The sequence below is a fragment of the Harpegnathos saltator genome, unplaced genomic scaffold (genome assembly GCF_003227715.2).
Source record: "Harpegnathos saltator strain DR-91 unplaced genomic scaffold, Hsal_v8.6 scaffold115, whole genome shotgun sequence".
Lineage (NCBI taxonomy): Eukaryota > Metazoa > Arthropoda > Insecta > Hymenoptera > Formicidae > Harpegnathos > Harpegnathos saltator.
This window is the reverse complement of record NW_020229890.1, coordinates 1,407,356-1,421,490: the sequence shown is the minus strand read 5'-3', so window position 1 is coordinate 1,421,490 and position 14,135 is coordinate 1,407,356. Positions and strand designations below refer to the sequence as shown.

At 41.7% G+C, this 14,135-nt stretch overlaps 6 protein-coding genes across 6 annotated transcripts; all 6 read left to right on the top strand.

Annotated features, from left to right (window-relative positions):
* Positions 1-1,458: 1,458 nt before the first annotated feature.
* LOC105188566 (odorant receptor 67a) lies at positions 1,459-3,618 on the top strand. Its single transcript, XM_019843842.2, has 5 exons — positions 1,459-2,509; positions 2,790-2,889; positions 2,988-3,098; positions 3,194-3,349; positions 3,447-3,618. The coding sequence occupies exons 1-5, from the start codon at positions 1,713-1,715 to the stop codon at positions 3,498-3,500; spliced, it is 1,218 nt and encodes a 405-aa protein (XP_019699401.1). The 5' UTR covers positions 1,459-1,712; the 3' UTR covers positions 3,501-3,618.
* A 293-nt stretch (positions 3,619-3,911) lies between these two features.
* On the top strand, positions 3,912-5,901 carry LOC105188565 (odorant receptor 13a-like). Its single transcript, XM_011150087.3, has 5 exons — positions 3,912-4,629; positions 4,884-5,116; positions 5,224-5,323; positions 5,420-5,689; positions 5,839-5,901. The coding sequence occupies exons 1-5, from the start codon at positions 3,916-3,918 to the stop codon at positions 5,890-5,892; spliced, it is 1,371 nt and encodes a 456-aa protein (XP_011148389.2). The 5' UTR covers positions 3,912-3,915; the 3' UTR covers positions 5,893-5,901.
* A 550-nt stretch (positions 5,902-6,451) lies between these two features.
* LOC105188564 (odorant receptor 24a-like) lies at positions 6,452-7,948 on the top strand. The gene is made up of 3 exons (XM_019843847.2): positions 6,452-7,069; positions 7,461-7,693; positions 7,822-7,948. The coding sequence occupies exons 1-3, from the start codon at positions 6,461-6,463 to the stop codon at positions 7,928-7,930; spliced, it is 951 nt and encodes a 316-aa protein (XP_019699406.1). The 5' UTR covers positions 6,452-6,460; the 3' UTR covers positions 7,931-7,948.
* A 90-nt stretch (positions 7,949-8,038) lies between these two features.
* On the top strand, positions 8,039-8,909 carry LOC109504344 (odorant receptor 4-like). The gene is made up of 2 exons (XM_019843848.2): positions 8,039-8,296; positions 8,535-8,909. Exons 1-2 carry the CDS (start codon positions 8,051-8,053, stop codon positions 8,604-8,606), a joined length of 318 nt encoding a protein of 105 aa, XP_019699407.1. The 5' UTR covers positions 8,039-8,050; the 3' UTR covers positions 8,607-8,909.
* A 261-nt stretch (positions 8,910-9,170) lies between these two features.
* Positions 9,171-11,554, top strand: LOC105188563 (uncharacterized). Its single transcript, XM_019843844.2, has 4 exons — positions 9,171-10,201; positions 10,436-10,535; positions 10,624-10,734; positions 11,159-11,554. The coding sequence occupies exons 1-4, from the start codon at positions 9,414-9,416 to the stop codon at positions 11,228-11,230; spliced, it is 1,071 nt and encodes a 356-aa protein (XP_019699403.1). The 5' UTR covers positions 9,171-9,413; the 3' UTR covers positions 11,231-11,554.
* A 99-nt stretch (positions 11,555-11,653) lies between these two features.
* LOC105188561 (uncharacterized) lies at positions 11,654-14,124 on the top strand. Its single transcript, XM_011150084.2, has 5 exons — positions 11,654-12,877; positions 13,062-13,161; positions 13,280-13,390; positions 13,550-13,705; positions 13,904-14,124. Exons 1-5 carry the CDS (start codon positions 12,099-12,101, stop codon positions 13,955-13,957), a joined length of 1,200 nt encoding a protein of 399 aa, XP_011148386.1. The 5' UTR covers positions 11,654-12,098; the 3' UTR covers positions 13,958-14,124.
* Positions 14,125-14,135: the final 11 nt, after the last annotated feature.

Below are 14,135 nucleotides of genomic sequence, written 5' to 3'. Positions count from 1 at the left end.
TTGCTGCTCCAAGAGCATATAAGGTCATACCAACCTGATTCTGGTCTCTGCTGGAATATTTATCTCTCTTGATAAAAGAATTGTTCCGCAATCCTGATCGAAGCTCCGGATTCAGCTTCGGAGCAGAGAGAAAACTGAAGAGTTCCGAGGGGGAATATTTTTTTAGCAGGAGGTCACGCTGCTCAGCGGGGAGGCCCTTGCGTATAAGGTCGCGCCATGAATCAAGAATATGATTATTCCATAGCGGCATCTCCACTTTATCAAGCTCCACAGCGAAACAATTCTCTAGTGAGAGCATCGTCGGACAGAAAAAACAAGCGACTGCGGGGCATCGGAAGGCATAACCTCCGGGATAAGAAGATGGGCAAAGGTGACATTATCTCTCTTGGGCGAATCTGCACACCGACGGAGTTATTCGACAGCTGCGAAAGGTCGTGTCGATTTTTCCGCCTATATTCTCCAAATATAGGTCCAGAAACTCCAGAAAGCACGTATACACCTGGGGTGTCTCACTGGACTGGCCTTTCCTGACTTGCAGGCGCTGCCACGCAAGAGACATCCGGGACAGAGTCTACCGGGATGGACTCAGTCTTCGGCATCAAAAAATTATCCGACCGTGGTTCAGCGGGAAACTCTGGAGACGTCGGACGACTCGGCGATGAGGACAGAGACGGAACAAGGGAACGCCGAGACGTCTTGTCCTCTTTGCGCTCTAGTACGTCGATTAGGCACACTAGTTTGTCCTCAGGGCCCGCTAAACGATCCCGGGAAGGAGAACTCTTATGCTTCTTAAATTTATGAGAAGATTCACCCACATTCAAAAAGACGAACTACACGACACCACTCGAAACGGTCCAGAGCCTTTAAGGGAAGGAGCAACAGAAACACAATGACGGCGCTGGCGCGAGCAGCGGCGTTGTTGACGAAGTCGTCAAGGCAACGAGATGTGCGCGTGTTGGTCGACAAGATGCGTTTATTCTTTGTTTTAAATATTCTGTTGGGGAAGCGCGACGGAGTGCGACTACATATATCCATCTGGACGAGAACTTGCATAATTGCTGAATCTTTGAGAAGTTTATCGTCGAATTTACATGGACGTAGCTCAAAATGGAAGCAGCGGCTATCTGAGTCTCATCTTGTACGCTCCGCATGCATCTCGTGCGACTCGTAACGTGGAATTGTAACGTGGAATTTATACGAAATATATAAGTTGCACAGATCTCCTTCCCATTCGTATGGATTTCTGCTCTCCTATTCGATCACTTGTGTAACAATACAAATTTGAACACTTTTATTAAAATGAAGGGAATAAAGAATTATTTATTAATCTAGAATTGGACGATTCTAATAATATTTTCAACACGTCAGATATATCGAAGCAGATTACACGATATATCTGACGTGTCTGAGTCGACTTTTGATTGCCATCGACAGCGCAACAAAGTAAGCTTTCGTCCCTCTGTCCAACTGTTATCCCACAGCGCTTGCGTAAACGCTGAAATTATAGATATTTTCCTTCCCGTAGAGAAAAAAGTAGTGACGATTCTAGAAGATAACCCTTACACAATGTTACTGTTGCGAGCAAACTTTCTGCACGCAGGCGCCCACGGTTAACTCTCGGAGATCGCGTGCAGCTCTTGCAGTCGGAATCGAAAGCACAGTGCGATCGAGCAATTAAGGAGCAAAAATTAGGAATAAAAAGAAACGCGCGGATGTCGTCGGTCGACCGTCACACGTTAGTTCGAAACATCAATTACAGATCCGACGCGGAGTACGTGGTGAAGGTCGCAAAATTTCTCTTAACACCTGTCGGTATCTGGCCTCTCTACGGAGATGGCTCCACGTTCAGTAGAGTCAGGACTGTTTTCCAGACGAGCTTCATATTCAGCTTGATGTGCTTTCTGCTCGTTCCGCATATCATCTACACCTTCTTCGACGCGGAGAACCTGACCAGATACATGAAGGTGATAGCCGCTCAGGTGTTCAGTCTGCTCGGCATCATCAAATTCTGGACGATGATCATCAACAAGAACAAGATCAAGCGCTGCTTGCAGCAGATGGAGATACAATACAGGGACGTGGAGTGCGAGGAAGATCGAATGGTGATGGTCCGAAACGCCAAGGTTGGCAGGCAGTTCACAGTGATGTATTTAGGATTGTTATACGGCGGAGCGTTGCCTTATCACATAATTATGCCATTGGTGGCGGAGAGAATCGTCAAGGAGGACAACACGACGCAGTTGCCATTGCCATACCTCAGCGACTACATCTTCTTCGTGGTGGAGAACTCGCCGTTCTACGAGATCCTCTTTGTCACACAGATCCTCTTCAGTACCATCATCCTGTCTACAAACTGCGGTGTTTACAGCCTAATCGCCACCTGCGTGATGCACGCCTGCTGCTTGTTCGAGATTACGCGTAGGCAATTGGAAGCGATAGTCATGAATGGGACCGACGACTTGCACGAACGATTTGGCCGGATAATTACGCAGCACATGCAAGCTCTCAGGTCAGAAGAGATTTTTCTGGTCTTTCCTTGCGCGAAATTCATTCATAATTATATCGTACATTTAACGCTGTAACAAAAATATTAGCTTCGCGAAGGAAAGTAACGAATGTTAAATATTTTTCAAAGAGAAGGTAGATAAAACGGACCTTTATGTTTAGGAAATATGAAATTTTTGAAGCGATTAATATGTTTATGTTGCGGTACAATTGCTTGTAATTTGTGTTGATTCGATTAATGGTAACTAAATTTTTTTCTAATGCGTCGGCAATGTTTAAAACAGATTTGCCGAAATGATCGAAAATTCATTAAACATCATCTTTCTGTCGGAAGTGGTTGGATGCACCATTATCATATGTTTCCTCGAGTACGGAGTCTTTAAGGTAAGGAGTCTTTGATCCCCTCATCGATCGATTTATTGCACCCACAGTCAAATTGTATGCGTTCCATTTATATTTGCTTACTTATTTTCTTACTTCAGGAATGGGAAGATAACCAAATGTTCGGTATGGTCATATATACAATTTTAATGGTGTCCATTCTGGTGAACATCTTCACCTTGTCATCAATCGGCGATCGTCTTAAGGAAGAAGTAAGCAGTGCGAACCGTTATTTTAACAAATAATAAATACAGTGATTGGCGCTGGATTATCCCAGAATTACATTGAACTTTTTGCAACCAAAAAGAGCGAAAAGATCGGAGAAACGTCGTACTTCATCGATTGGTATACATTACCCGCCAAAAACGTGAGCAATTTAATAATGGTGATGATCAGGTCGAGTCGTCCGTCGGCCTTAACTGCCGGTAAGATGTTTGACATCTCACTTCAAGGTTTCTGCGACGTAAGTAATTTCCATCGCGCTGTACTGTTAATTTCAAAATTCAAATAATCGGCAGTCCCATAAATTGATGTCCACGAATGTTGACGAATGTTCACAGGTATGCAAAACATCAGCGGCGTACTTCAATTTCATTCGAATGGTAGCGGCGTAAGGCGTCACTTGAATTAAACATTGAACTTGAATTAAAATTGAAATATCGACTGTTTTGCTCATATAACATATTAATTTCTTACTTTCACTCAATCACAAATACAACACCCATCATCTCACACGTGTTTGTCAATTTGTCGCTAAAGCGACGGAATATTCACCACTCGGACAACGACATTCAGTATCACGACATGAACACTCAGCCGCGGTTCTCCCCTTTCGCAAAAAGAAGTGCGATCAAACTGCAACTACAATTTCGACTTAATCAGTAGCCAACTTTGTAACCGCGCAGCAGAGTACATACCCCTTGCGTTTTAAAGTTTCCCGAAGTGTCTTTAATATCCCCTCGCTTTGTCCATGACTACAATTCTTTTTTGCATTTCTCTCTGAGACTTTCTACAAAGTGCGTGACGCGAATGATCGGAACGTATTCTAATCATTACTATCGAAAGACGCCAAGTGCATCTTGCGCATGCTTGCCAACAAGTTTACCACGACCATCAGGCCGACTACTAGTCCCTGTCTCGTCGTCATTAAGTTTAGAGACGACACGAAGGATCGCCGCAATTATGGGTGAGCCGAGACTCACACAAGGCGACCCGTGGTTTTCGGATTTCCACTACGCCACCCAAGTAAGCCTGTACTTATTGAAGCCGGTTGGTATCTGGCCCTTGAAGTTTGAGAATACCGCGTTGGGACAGATCGCGCATATCTCGACGATCTTCCTCGCCACGTTTCTTCAGCTCTTCATGATCATTCCGTGGATAATTTACATATTCACCGCGCAATGCGACCTTTACGAGATCCTCAGGACCGCATGCCCGCTGATCTTCTCTATTACGGTCTTTCTGAGGTACATGCTGTTGCTGTTTCATCGGGACGAGATCAAATCGTGTATCGACCACATCGCGGAAGACTGGCGCAACGCGACGCTGGCCGAAGATCGTGAGATCATGCTAGTGAACGCTAAATCCGGACGTTTGTTCGGGATCGTCTCGGTGTCCTTCATGTTCGGCAGCGGTCTACTTTATTGCATTATGCCCATGGTGGCACCGCCAATTGTTTCCACGGGCAATGTGACGCTCAGACCGTTGCCAAATCCCTGCGAATTGCTCATCCTGGACTCCCAGGTCAATTCAATGTACGGTGTAGGAATTTTTCATTCGTAATCTCGAAAATCGTGCCTTTTTTTAAATTTTATTCATAGCTTTTCTGAAACATAAGGAAAACGCACATCTTACAATTTGATCATAGAATTAAAGACGTTTATAGGTTTTTAAATGTTTATGTCCGACGCAAATAAGATTTGAGCAGGAGACGTTATCATATGTATGTGAAAATGTGTTGCTTGATATATTTTGTGATGTAGTGCTTTGACGCGCAGGCCAGCCCAGTTTACGAAACGGTGTACGTAATGGAATTTTTGTCCTGTTTCACTCTGTTCACTGTGTTCTGCGGCATTTCCAGTCTGACTGCCAAATTTGTTACTCACGTATGCGGTCAGTGTGAAATACTTAAGTACTTTTTCGACGAGATAGTCGATGGCAGTAGCCGAAATCAAGGTACCATCGATCAGAGGATCAGCACCGCCGTAATGCGTCATCTACGAATTCTCAAGTGAGCATATTCCGCCAATTATCATTACTAGTTTGTCATTCCTTCGTCCTGAGATCCTATTTTTTTTCGATTCATAATGTGTCGCATAACGTTGCATAATATTGCAGATTCGTCACGGACGTGGACAGAATAATGAACGAAATATGTTTAGCAGAATTCTTAAACGCTTCGTGTAACATATGCTTGCTCGGTTATTACGTAATTATGGTACGTTTATCGATTCGAAAGAAAAGATAATGAGAACTCATGGGCTTATTTTTATGAATTTTACAATGCGTATTTCTGATACTGTTACATATGTAGGACTGGAAGAATGAGGAATCGATATTGCAGATTTCCACGTACTTCCTCGCCTTCGTCTCCATCACTTTTAACATATATATTTTTTGCCACATCGGCGAGATGCTTGTAGAACAATGCCAGATGATAGGTACCAGATGTTACATGATCGAATGGTACCGACTGCCGCATAATAAAGCGCGCAGTCTGATTTTCTCGATCATCATGTCGAATTATCCTATCGAGCTTACCGCCGGGAAAATGCTGACGATGACTATGAGCAGTTTCTCTAATGTAGGTACTCAATATAAATAAAGACATTTGCGATAGAACATATTACTAATCGGACATTACCACCGAAGCTAATAATTTCAAGATAACACTCAATGTGTGAATTTTGAAGAACGGAAACAATTACGATGTAATAATAAATTACTTTCTAGATTCTAAAAACTTCAATGGCGTACTTCAACTTGCTCCGCGAAGTTTCCTCATGAGAAGTTATGTAAATACGTTTCGTCAAGTGAGAAATATTTAAATATTAAAATAATGTAAACCACGTGTCAAGGAGATTATTGATTTTATTAGATATACTGTATAATATAATTTGTAAGAAATAACATGAGATTGTGTGTGACATGCAAAGAGGGACAGAGTAAGAGTCAACGCAAGCCACACAAAGTTACATAATGGATCTTCATGTTCGACATATTGTAGAGCTTTTGAAGAAAAATATCAGAAAATTACGTATTGCCAATAACTTTAGGATTTTTTCCTGGCAGAAGTTCCCCTTTCGTCTTCCTCGCAATGACATAGCTCATCCTTCCATCCCTTCAGTTACTTCCAAGCGCAGCTGCCGTTTCCCCGTAAACTTTCAATCGATTACATTACAAAATTACAAAATACAAATTGCGAATCATCAAAGTTGCGACTTTGATGCACGGCCGTGCTCAGGGGAACCACTGAGTTCATCGCACGGATCTTGCGCATGCTTCTTGGGCTGGAAATCCACATTTCCGATTTCACGATTGACAGTCAGGATCGAGTCGGCGGTGAGATCACATTATGGGAAAGGCTGACTTCGGGCAAGGGAACGCGCGCATGAGCACGCTCGCTAGTGACACGACGAAGAAAAATAAATTGCACATTTCGGACTTTCGTTATGCCGTCCAGATTAGCGCTTGCTTGTTGAAGCCGATCGGTGCTTGGCCGTTGATTGAGAAAGATATTTCGGCTTTTAAGATCGCTCTGCACAGGTTGTCGATGGTGATCGCCACGTTTCTTCAAATTTTCACCATCGTGCCGTGGATTGTGCTGATAGTCAAAGAAAAATGGAGCATTATCCTGATACTTCGTACGATGTGCCCGTTAATCTTCACAGTGACGATTTTCGCGAGGTACGTTCTATTGCTGTGGCATCAGGATCGACTGAAATTCTGCGTCGATCGCGTAGCTGACGACTGGCAGTATACAATCCTCGCCCAAGACCGAGAGATCATGCTGACGAACGCTAGACTGGGTCGCACATTTGGCATCGTTTCCGTGGTCTTCATGTTTAGTTGTGGCATACTGTTTTATATGCTGCCGTTGGTTTTACCCAACATTATCACTGAGGACAACGTCACCATAAGACTGCACCCGTCGCCCTGCGAATTTCTCGTATTTGATTCCAAGGTAAACTTTTGATTCATTTCGCGAGGTAAGTTTATTGTTAGGTTCATCACGATCACATCACATCTTTGGTATATCATAAGCCAAATTTAATTGAATATATTGAAATAAATTTTCATCAGCATTCCTTAATATTCAGTGTTCACTAATGATATTTTTTTTATAATTATACAAAAACATCAGTATTGTGTGTAAAACTACATATGTGTAGAAATATTCATGAATTACTATCAAGTCGAAAGAATGTATTTTCAAGTAGTTTCATTGCTGAACCCCAATTGATGAAATTACGTGTTGAAATGCATAGATAATAAGTCGATTAATAATAATTCTCTATTATATTTGCACACAATCGAATACATACCTGCATATCAATTGTTTTGTTATCGTACAGGCCAGTCCTGCGTACGAGGTCGTGTACTGCTTGCAATTTTTGTCGGGCTTCACAGTCTACAGCGCGTTCTGCGGTATTTGCAGCTTGATGGCACATTTTGTCACGCACATATGCGGCCAGTGTGACGTGTTGGGTTCCTTTTTTAAGGAAACTGTCGACGGCGGCCAGCGTAACGGCGGTTCCATTGACGATCGAATCGCTGCCGCAGTGAGTCGACATTTGCATTTGTTGAAGTAAGTAGAACCATCGGCAAAGATTTATTGCAACCATTATACTCAACTGCAATACTTTGGTATCGCGAGCACTAGTCCGCAGTCCGTAGCAACATTGTGAATTTTCATGGACGATGGCGATTTTCTAGATTGGTTTCTGACGTAAGCGGCTTATTCACCGAGATATGTCTTATGGAATTCATAAACGCTTCGTGTAACATATGTCTTCTCGGCTACTACATCATAACCGTATGTTGAATAATCCCTATAAAAACTTGAGAACCGCTTCGAGCGGCTTTTAGGCGGGGCTGTTCCTTAGAGAGATGCGATTATGAATTTTGTCTTGAATTTCAGGACTTGAATAACAATGAGTCGTTCATGCAAATTTCCATGTACCTCTTCGCGCTCGCGTCGATCATTTTCAACGTGTTTATATTCTGTTATATCGGTGATATGCTCACAGAGCGTTGTCAAATGGTGGGTACTACTTGCTACGCGACCGAATGGTATCGAATGCATCCGAAGAAAGCGGTTGAATTGATTATACCAATCGCGATATCCCGATACCCAGCCGTGATCACTGCCGGGAAAATGATGACGATGACTTTGAGCACTTTCTCTGACGTGAGTAATGTCGGTTTGCGTTTTACGCAAAAGACAATTAATATATCGGGACATGGCAATTCCGAGTTTCGTACTGACTGCATTAATCTGCTAGCGATTGACGTTGGTCTTCCGATACTGCGTCTTACGATCGCAGTGAGATGTTGTGCAAATCCTTGTAAAATTTTCGAATGAGACTTATTTAGGAAACGTCCAAGATCTTTAATGTTTTTATTGAAAACGGGATATTGTGTCGCAGATCTTGAAGACGTCAATGGCGTATTTTAATTTGCTCCGCGAATTCTCCTCGCGAGACGCTGCGATGACGTAACTGTGACGTGATGAGACGACATTTCGAAAATTTCTACTGTATTTACAATACCTGCGTCGAAATTATTTCAATTAGCTCTGTAGGCGATTCACGTGTTAGTACAGCACTTGGTGAAGTGAACGGTCTTTCTTTTTTGAAACACGAAGGTAAAATTTCTGCGAAATGTAAATAAGAAATTTAGAGCAACGGATTAGGAATCGAGACATCCAAAGTTGATCTTGTATATTGAAAATAACGATTCTATTGTTGAGAGTAAATATGAATCTTACCTACACCAATAAATCTTGACACAATGTAGCTTGATAGAGTCATCCAAGTTTCTTTTTCATCCTTTGTTCTTTTCTTCTTTCCCCCTTCGGTAGCGACTCACTTGAAAAGTGATATTTTGAGTTACAAAGTCAAAGTTTCTACATATGGTATATTACTGCACGTGCAGCTGGCGAAGTCACGTCGCGTGCAAGATCATTCGCGAAACTTTTCTTGATGATTATCTTCTATGCATCCTGCGGAGCTTTTCAATGTTTAATACGCGCAAGCGTAATGTGACATGCGACATCGTGTCTGGTGTGGGCCGTCGGTCAACAACCAGGACTTAACTTGCAAGTAGCGAACTCAAATCATGTACGAATCTGACAAATCCGAACACTCTCCACTTTGACTGAGCATTTCGGTTTGATGTTGTCGTTCGTGCGTTCTTTCCGTCGCTGTCGTGGAGTAATTTCATAGCGTTTTTTTTATTAAACTACAAGGACCTGGCCACTGTCCTGGCCTGGGGGTCAAGGGTGGAAAAATCGCGCAATTGCCAAGATGATGTTCCGCAATAGTCACTATCAGGAGGACGTGAAATATGTTCTCCAACAGAACTACGTTGTGCTTCGCATGCTTGGTATCTGGCCGTCGACCAATAGACTACCGAACGCGATCGAGAAAATAAGCAATATTTCCCTCGTGGTTATCTGCTACTTTCTCCTCCATTGCGACATAGTACCGGGTATTCTCTATTACGTGTTCGCCGACGACCAGCCGATCGAGAAGAGGAAAATGATGCTGCCTATTCTGTACTCGATCATAGCGATCGCTAAGTACAGTAATTTATTGATTTTCGGAGGCGAGATCAGACGTTGTTTGCGGTACATCAAGGAGGATTGGCAAACGATGCTCATCAGCGGTGCACGAGACATAATAATGGGCAACGCCCATATCAGCAGACGGCTGTTCATCATATGTTGCACGTTCATGTATTGCAGTGGAGTCTCCTACAATACGATAATGCCACTGTCGAAGGGCAAGATCGTTACCGATCAGAACGTCACGATCAGATCGCTATCCTATCCCGGTTATTACGTTTTCTTTGACCCGCAGAATAGTCCGAATTACGAGATCGTGTTCCTTCTGCAGTGCCTTTGCGGCATCGTCATGTACACGATTACGGTGACGATATGCGGCCTAGCCACGCTCTTCGTCTTACACGCGTGTGCTCAGATGGAGGTCTTGATGCGATTGACGGAAGATCTTGTCGGTGAGAGTCACTCTGGGCAGAGGGATGTCGCTGCGAAACTGGCTGCTATAATCGAACACCAGATAAGGATACGAAAGTGAGTCCTGTATTTTATCATATTTCTGTATTTTTATATTATCCTGTATTTTTATCATATCGTGTTATCTTGATTATGCACAAATGATGTGTAGGATTGTCGACAAGAGCATGTTACAGATATTTTTAATATATTTTGTGAATATTTATAATATTTTATAAATATTGCGCGTGTCCTTCTCCACCATCACTTTTCGCGACTAAATCGGGTACATAAATGACAATTGCATTTTAGTTTTTTGCATCTGGTGGAAACTACATTGCGCTACAGCAACTTAGTCGAGATAATCGGATGTAGCACGATCATATGTCTTGCGGGATATTGCGCAATAGCGGTAGGAAAAATGAATAACTGCGTCCTGTTCGAGTGTACTGTCAGCGAATACATTGCTGCTCTCGACTACAGATCAGTTTCATTCTCAGGAATGGGAAGATAATAATCTGGCGGCCCTGAGTTCGTACGTAACTGGTCTCACGTCCGTTATTATTAACATTTTTATTTTATGTTATATCGGGGAATACGTGACGACGCAGGTAATCTCTTAATATAGCAAGTTGCTGCTTTCTTGTGATGTACTCACTCTGTAAGATAAGCGATAGCCTCTTTCGGATAGAGTAACGTACCTAACGCGGCAAATTGTTAACTATTACAAAATGCTCCACTCTCTTCCATGTCGCAGTATGTATTTCTACAATTTTCATTACGCCAAACGTATAATATATTTTCTTTTAATATTAACATCTTTTTCGAGAGAGGAGATAAGATGACAAGAATCACTTTCAAAATATAATAAACACTCGATTGCTTATAACAGGCGGAAGAGGTGAATTTGACTTTTTGTACACTCGAGTGGTATCGTCTTCCGACGAACATAGTGCGAGACATGATATTAGTGACAGTTGCGTCGAACATCCCGCCAAAATTTACTGCCGGAAATATCATCGATCTATCTTTCAGAACGTTCGGCGACGTAAGCAACGATATTATATGTGCGCAACAAAGAGACAATTAATTGGCAAGCGACTTTGAGATCTGCCGATACTAAATGTAACGAACGGATGCTTAAAGACCCAACGAATCATTTTAGGTGATTAAATCTTCTCTAGTCTATTTGAATATACTTCGGCAACTTGCCGAATAAATGACAAGATAAGAAACTGAAGACGAATATGCTGAGTTTCTACATAACAAGGTAGTATGTATATTTTAGTATGTTGACAAATTTTTTATTGCTATTGTGCGATAACAATAAGTGTAACGGCAATTAAAAAGAGATTTTAAAGTCTTTATAAAGAAAATTTAAATCATGTGACATTTCTTTAACTATGCAACAGATACTAATTCAAATTTTTTGCGGATCATTGTTCGATATATAATAATAATAAAAAACATATTAATATATATATATATATAACAAACATTCGTTATTATAATAAACAAACTCACCGATTTTATGTTTTGTATCTTTCCCGCTCAAAATTGTCAAGATTGCGAGCGTTCATCAATGTGATTCCTTTTTCCACAATGTGACTCCTTCCGCGAATATTCACCCTTTCGTAGCTCTCACTCTGAGAAAAACTTTTCTTCTGTATAATCTAGCGACGAAACAAAAATAGTCTCGCACGCGATCCCTTAGAAAGTTTCCGCGTGTACGATGTTGACTCTTTCTTCGACGTGGCTTTACAATTTTCTGTTTTCTGTACGCAAGCGCATACGAATCACGAACTCTCTGCAATCGAACATGGAACCAACTACAGTAGAGGACAAACACGCGTCGGCTCACCATCGGCTGCTGCAGAAAGAGCATTGAATTTTACAACGTTATACAATTTTATAAGACAAACTCGAGACACGTAGCAACGACAAAGCTAGATAGATTGATTCACCAGGTCGCGAGATGTTTGTCAATGAAAATCACGAACAAGACATAAACTATACTTTCGAGCTGAGTCGCATCGTCTTTCGCCTGCTGGGTGTCTGGCCGTTCGAACGTGTGAAGTCCTGGTTTCCTGAGACACTCGAGACAGCCTCCGTGGTCTTCATTTCCTATATCCTCCTCACCTGCGAATTGGTACCGGCGATTCTCTACATGGTCTTAGTGCAAAAAGAAAGTCGCGCGAGGCTCAAAGTCATGGGCACTGTAATATTCACGGTATTGGCTATGGCCAAATATGTTCAGTTGCTGTCCCGCAAGAGTCAAGTGAAGAACTGTCTGTTGCATGTGAGGGAAGACTGGCAGAACGTCGTCAGCACCGACAAACGTAGTGTGATGATGGAGAAAGCCAGAACTGGAAGACGTTTGCTGATATTATGCGGCATATTCATGTACTCGACAGGGGTGTCCTTTCGCACGATTATACCGTTGTCCAAAGGGAAGATAGTTACCGCTGAGAACATCACGATCAGGCACCTGCCGTGTCCGACTCATTTCGTTCTGTTCGACGTGCAGTTCAGCCCGGCCTACGAAATAGTGTTCCTTTTGCAGTTCTTTTCGGGTTTTGTCAAGTGCACGATCACCACGGCGGTGTGCGGCCTTGCGGGCCTCTGTGTGATGCATATCTGCGCCCAGCTGGACATACTAATAACGCTGATGAACGACTTGGTAAAGGAACGCGAACTTAAGAACGTGAACGACAAATTGGCCGTTATAGTAAAGCATCAGATTAAAACGCGAAAGTAAGTCGATCTGTATGGGTATCATTATGGATTTTTATTCGATTTGAAGTGGGTAATTATAATGTCATGATGGAGATAAAGGTATCGCATAATAATAATAATGGTCATTAAATAATAATTTTCTTATTAACTTTCGCAACTAACGACTGTTGCAAAATGAGACATATTCTGCGTTGCATTTTAGTTTTTTACAATTGGTACAGAACACGCTGCAATATTCAAGTCTGATGGAAATTACGGGATGCACTATAATCGTGTGCCTCATAGGATATTATGTTATCATGGTGCGCAAAAAGTTTATGCAGATTTATTTCGAGTGATTTTAAGGCATCAGATTTAACAGAATATATAATACGCTGTCAAATATCACGTAAAATAATAAATAAATTGTTGAATTTACAGGAATGGGAGGACAACAATGCCGCAGCTTTATGCTCGTATATCATTGGGCTCATATCCATTGGTTTCAATATATTCATCTTTTGCTTTATTGGGGAGCAACTTTCGACAAAGGTAAGTATATCGGGCTCATACCGGTTTTTGTTGATTTTTCAAATAAATAATTTTATCACACAACGAAGTGAGAGGGGACGAGCAATATTTATGGCCGACAAATTCATGCTAATTTAATTGGTAAAATCACTTGTTTACATTTTATACCAACTAAACTAGGGAGAGAAAGTGGCGTTAACAGCATGTACGTTGGAATGGTACCGTCTTCCCGATGCACAAGCGCGATCGCTGATTCTGGTCATTGCCATGTCGAATATTCCGATGAAGTTCAGAGGTGGAAAGTTCATCGATTTATCTTTTCGAACATTCGGCAACGTAAGAGATTGGATACATGACATATCGGCAAAAAGTACACTGAGAAAAATATCCGAAATATCCGATTGTTAATTTCGTTATCCGATCAAATATCCAGTATTTAATCGGATATCTGATCGGATAACAAAATTAACAATCGGATATTTCTAATATTTTTCTCCGTGTAGTAAACATTTACAAAGATTCGTCATATTTTAGGTCGTTAAGACAGCTGTGACGTATTTAAATCTTCTTCGGTCTATTATTGGCTGAATTCAAATACTCAGCAGATACTAGCATACTAGCAGATGTATAGTCTTCGTAGAAATGTCCAATATTAAAATAAAAATAGTAAGTTATCAAGGTATAGAAACTGCGAAACACATTATTCTAGCATGATAGCAAGGATGACGAGAAATGCTCTATAAAAATAAATATTATCTCATTCAAC

Excerpts from the sequence above, each read along its gene's own strand:
- LOC105188566 (XM_019843842.2), top strand. The coding sequence starts at position 1,713 with ATGTCGTCGGTCGACCGTCACACGTTAGTTCGAAACATCAATTACAGA. Across the intron at positions 2,890-2,987 it reads TCGAGTACGGAGTCTTTAAG|GAATGGGAAGATAACCAAAT; the intron begins GTAAGGAGTCTT and ends TTCTTACTTCAG. Across the intron at positions 3,099-3,193 it reads GCGATCGTCTTAAGGAAGAA|AGCGAAAAGATCGGAGAAAC; the intron begins GTAAGCAGTGCG and ends GCAACCAAAAAG.
- LOC105188565 (XM_011150087.3), top strand. The coding sequence starts at position 3,916 with ATGATCGGAACGTATTCTAATCATTACTATCGAAAGACGCCAAGTGCA. Across the intron at positions 5,117-5,223 it reads CGTCATCTACGAATTCTCAA|ATTCGTCACGGACGTGGACA; the intron begins GTGAGCATATTC and ends ATAATATTGCAG. Across the intron at positions 5,324-5,419 it reads TCGGTTATTACGTAATTATG|GACTGGAAGAATGAGGAATC; the intron begins GTACGTTTATCG and ends TTACATATGTAG.
- LOC105188564 (XM_019843847.2), top strand. The coding sequence starts at position 6,461 with ATGGGAAAGGCTGACTTCGGGCAAGGGAACGCGCGCATGAGCACGCTC. Across the intron at positions 7,070-7,460 it reads TTCTCGTATTTGATTCCAAG|GCCAGTCCTGCGTACGAGGT; the intron begins GTAAACTTTTGA and ends GTTATCGTACAG. Across the intron at positions 7,694-7,821 it reads CGACATTTGCATTTGTTGAA|ATTGGTTTCTGACGTAAGCG; the intron begins GTAAGTAGAACC and ends GCGATTTTCTAG.
- LOC109504344 (XM_019843848.2), top strand. The coding sequence starts at position 8,051 with ATGCAAATTTCCATGTACCTCTTCGCGCTCGCGTCGATCATTTTCAAC. Across the intron at positions 8,297-8,534 it reads CTTTGAGCACTTTCTCTGAC|ATCTTGAAGACGTCAATGGC; the intron begins GTGAGTAATGTC and ends ATTGTGTCGCAG.
- LOC105188563 (XM_019843844.2), top strand. The coding sequence starts at position 9,414 with ATGATGTTCCGCAATAGTCACTATCAGGAGGACGTGAAATATGTTCTC. Across the intron at positions 10,202-10,435 it reads CACCAGATAAGGATACGAAA|TTTTTTGCATCTGGTGGAAA; the intron begins GTGAGTCCTGTA and ends ATTGCATTTTAG. Across the intron at positions 10,735-11,158 it reads GGGAATACGTGACGACGCAG|AACGTTCGGCGACGTAAGCA; the intron begins GTAATCTCTTAA and ends TCTATCTTTCAG.
- LOC105188561 (XM_011150084.2), top strand. The coding sequence starts at position 12,099 with ATGTTTGTCAATGAAAATCACGAACAAGACATAAACTATACTTTCGAG. Across the intron at positions 13,391-13,549 it reads GGGAGCAACTTTCGACAAAG|GGAGAGAAAGTGGCGTTAAC; the intron begins GTAAGTATATCG and ends CAACTAAACTAG. Across the intron at positions 13,706-13,903 it reads CTTTTCGAACATTCGGCAAC|GTCGTTAAGACAGCTGTGAC; the intron begins GTAAGAGATTGG and ends GTCATATTTTAG.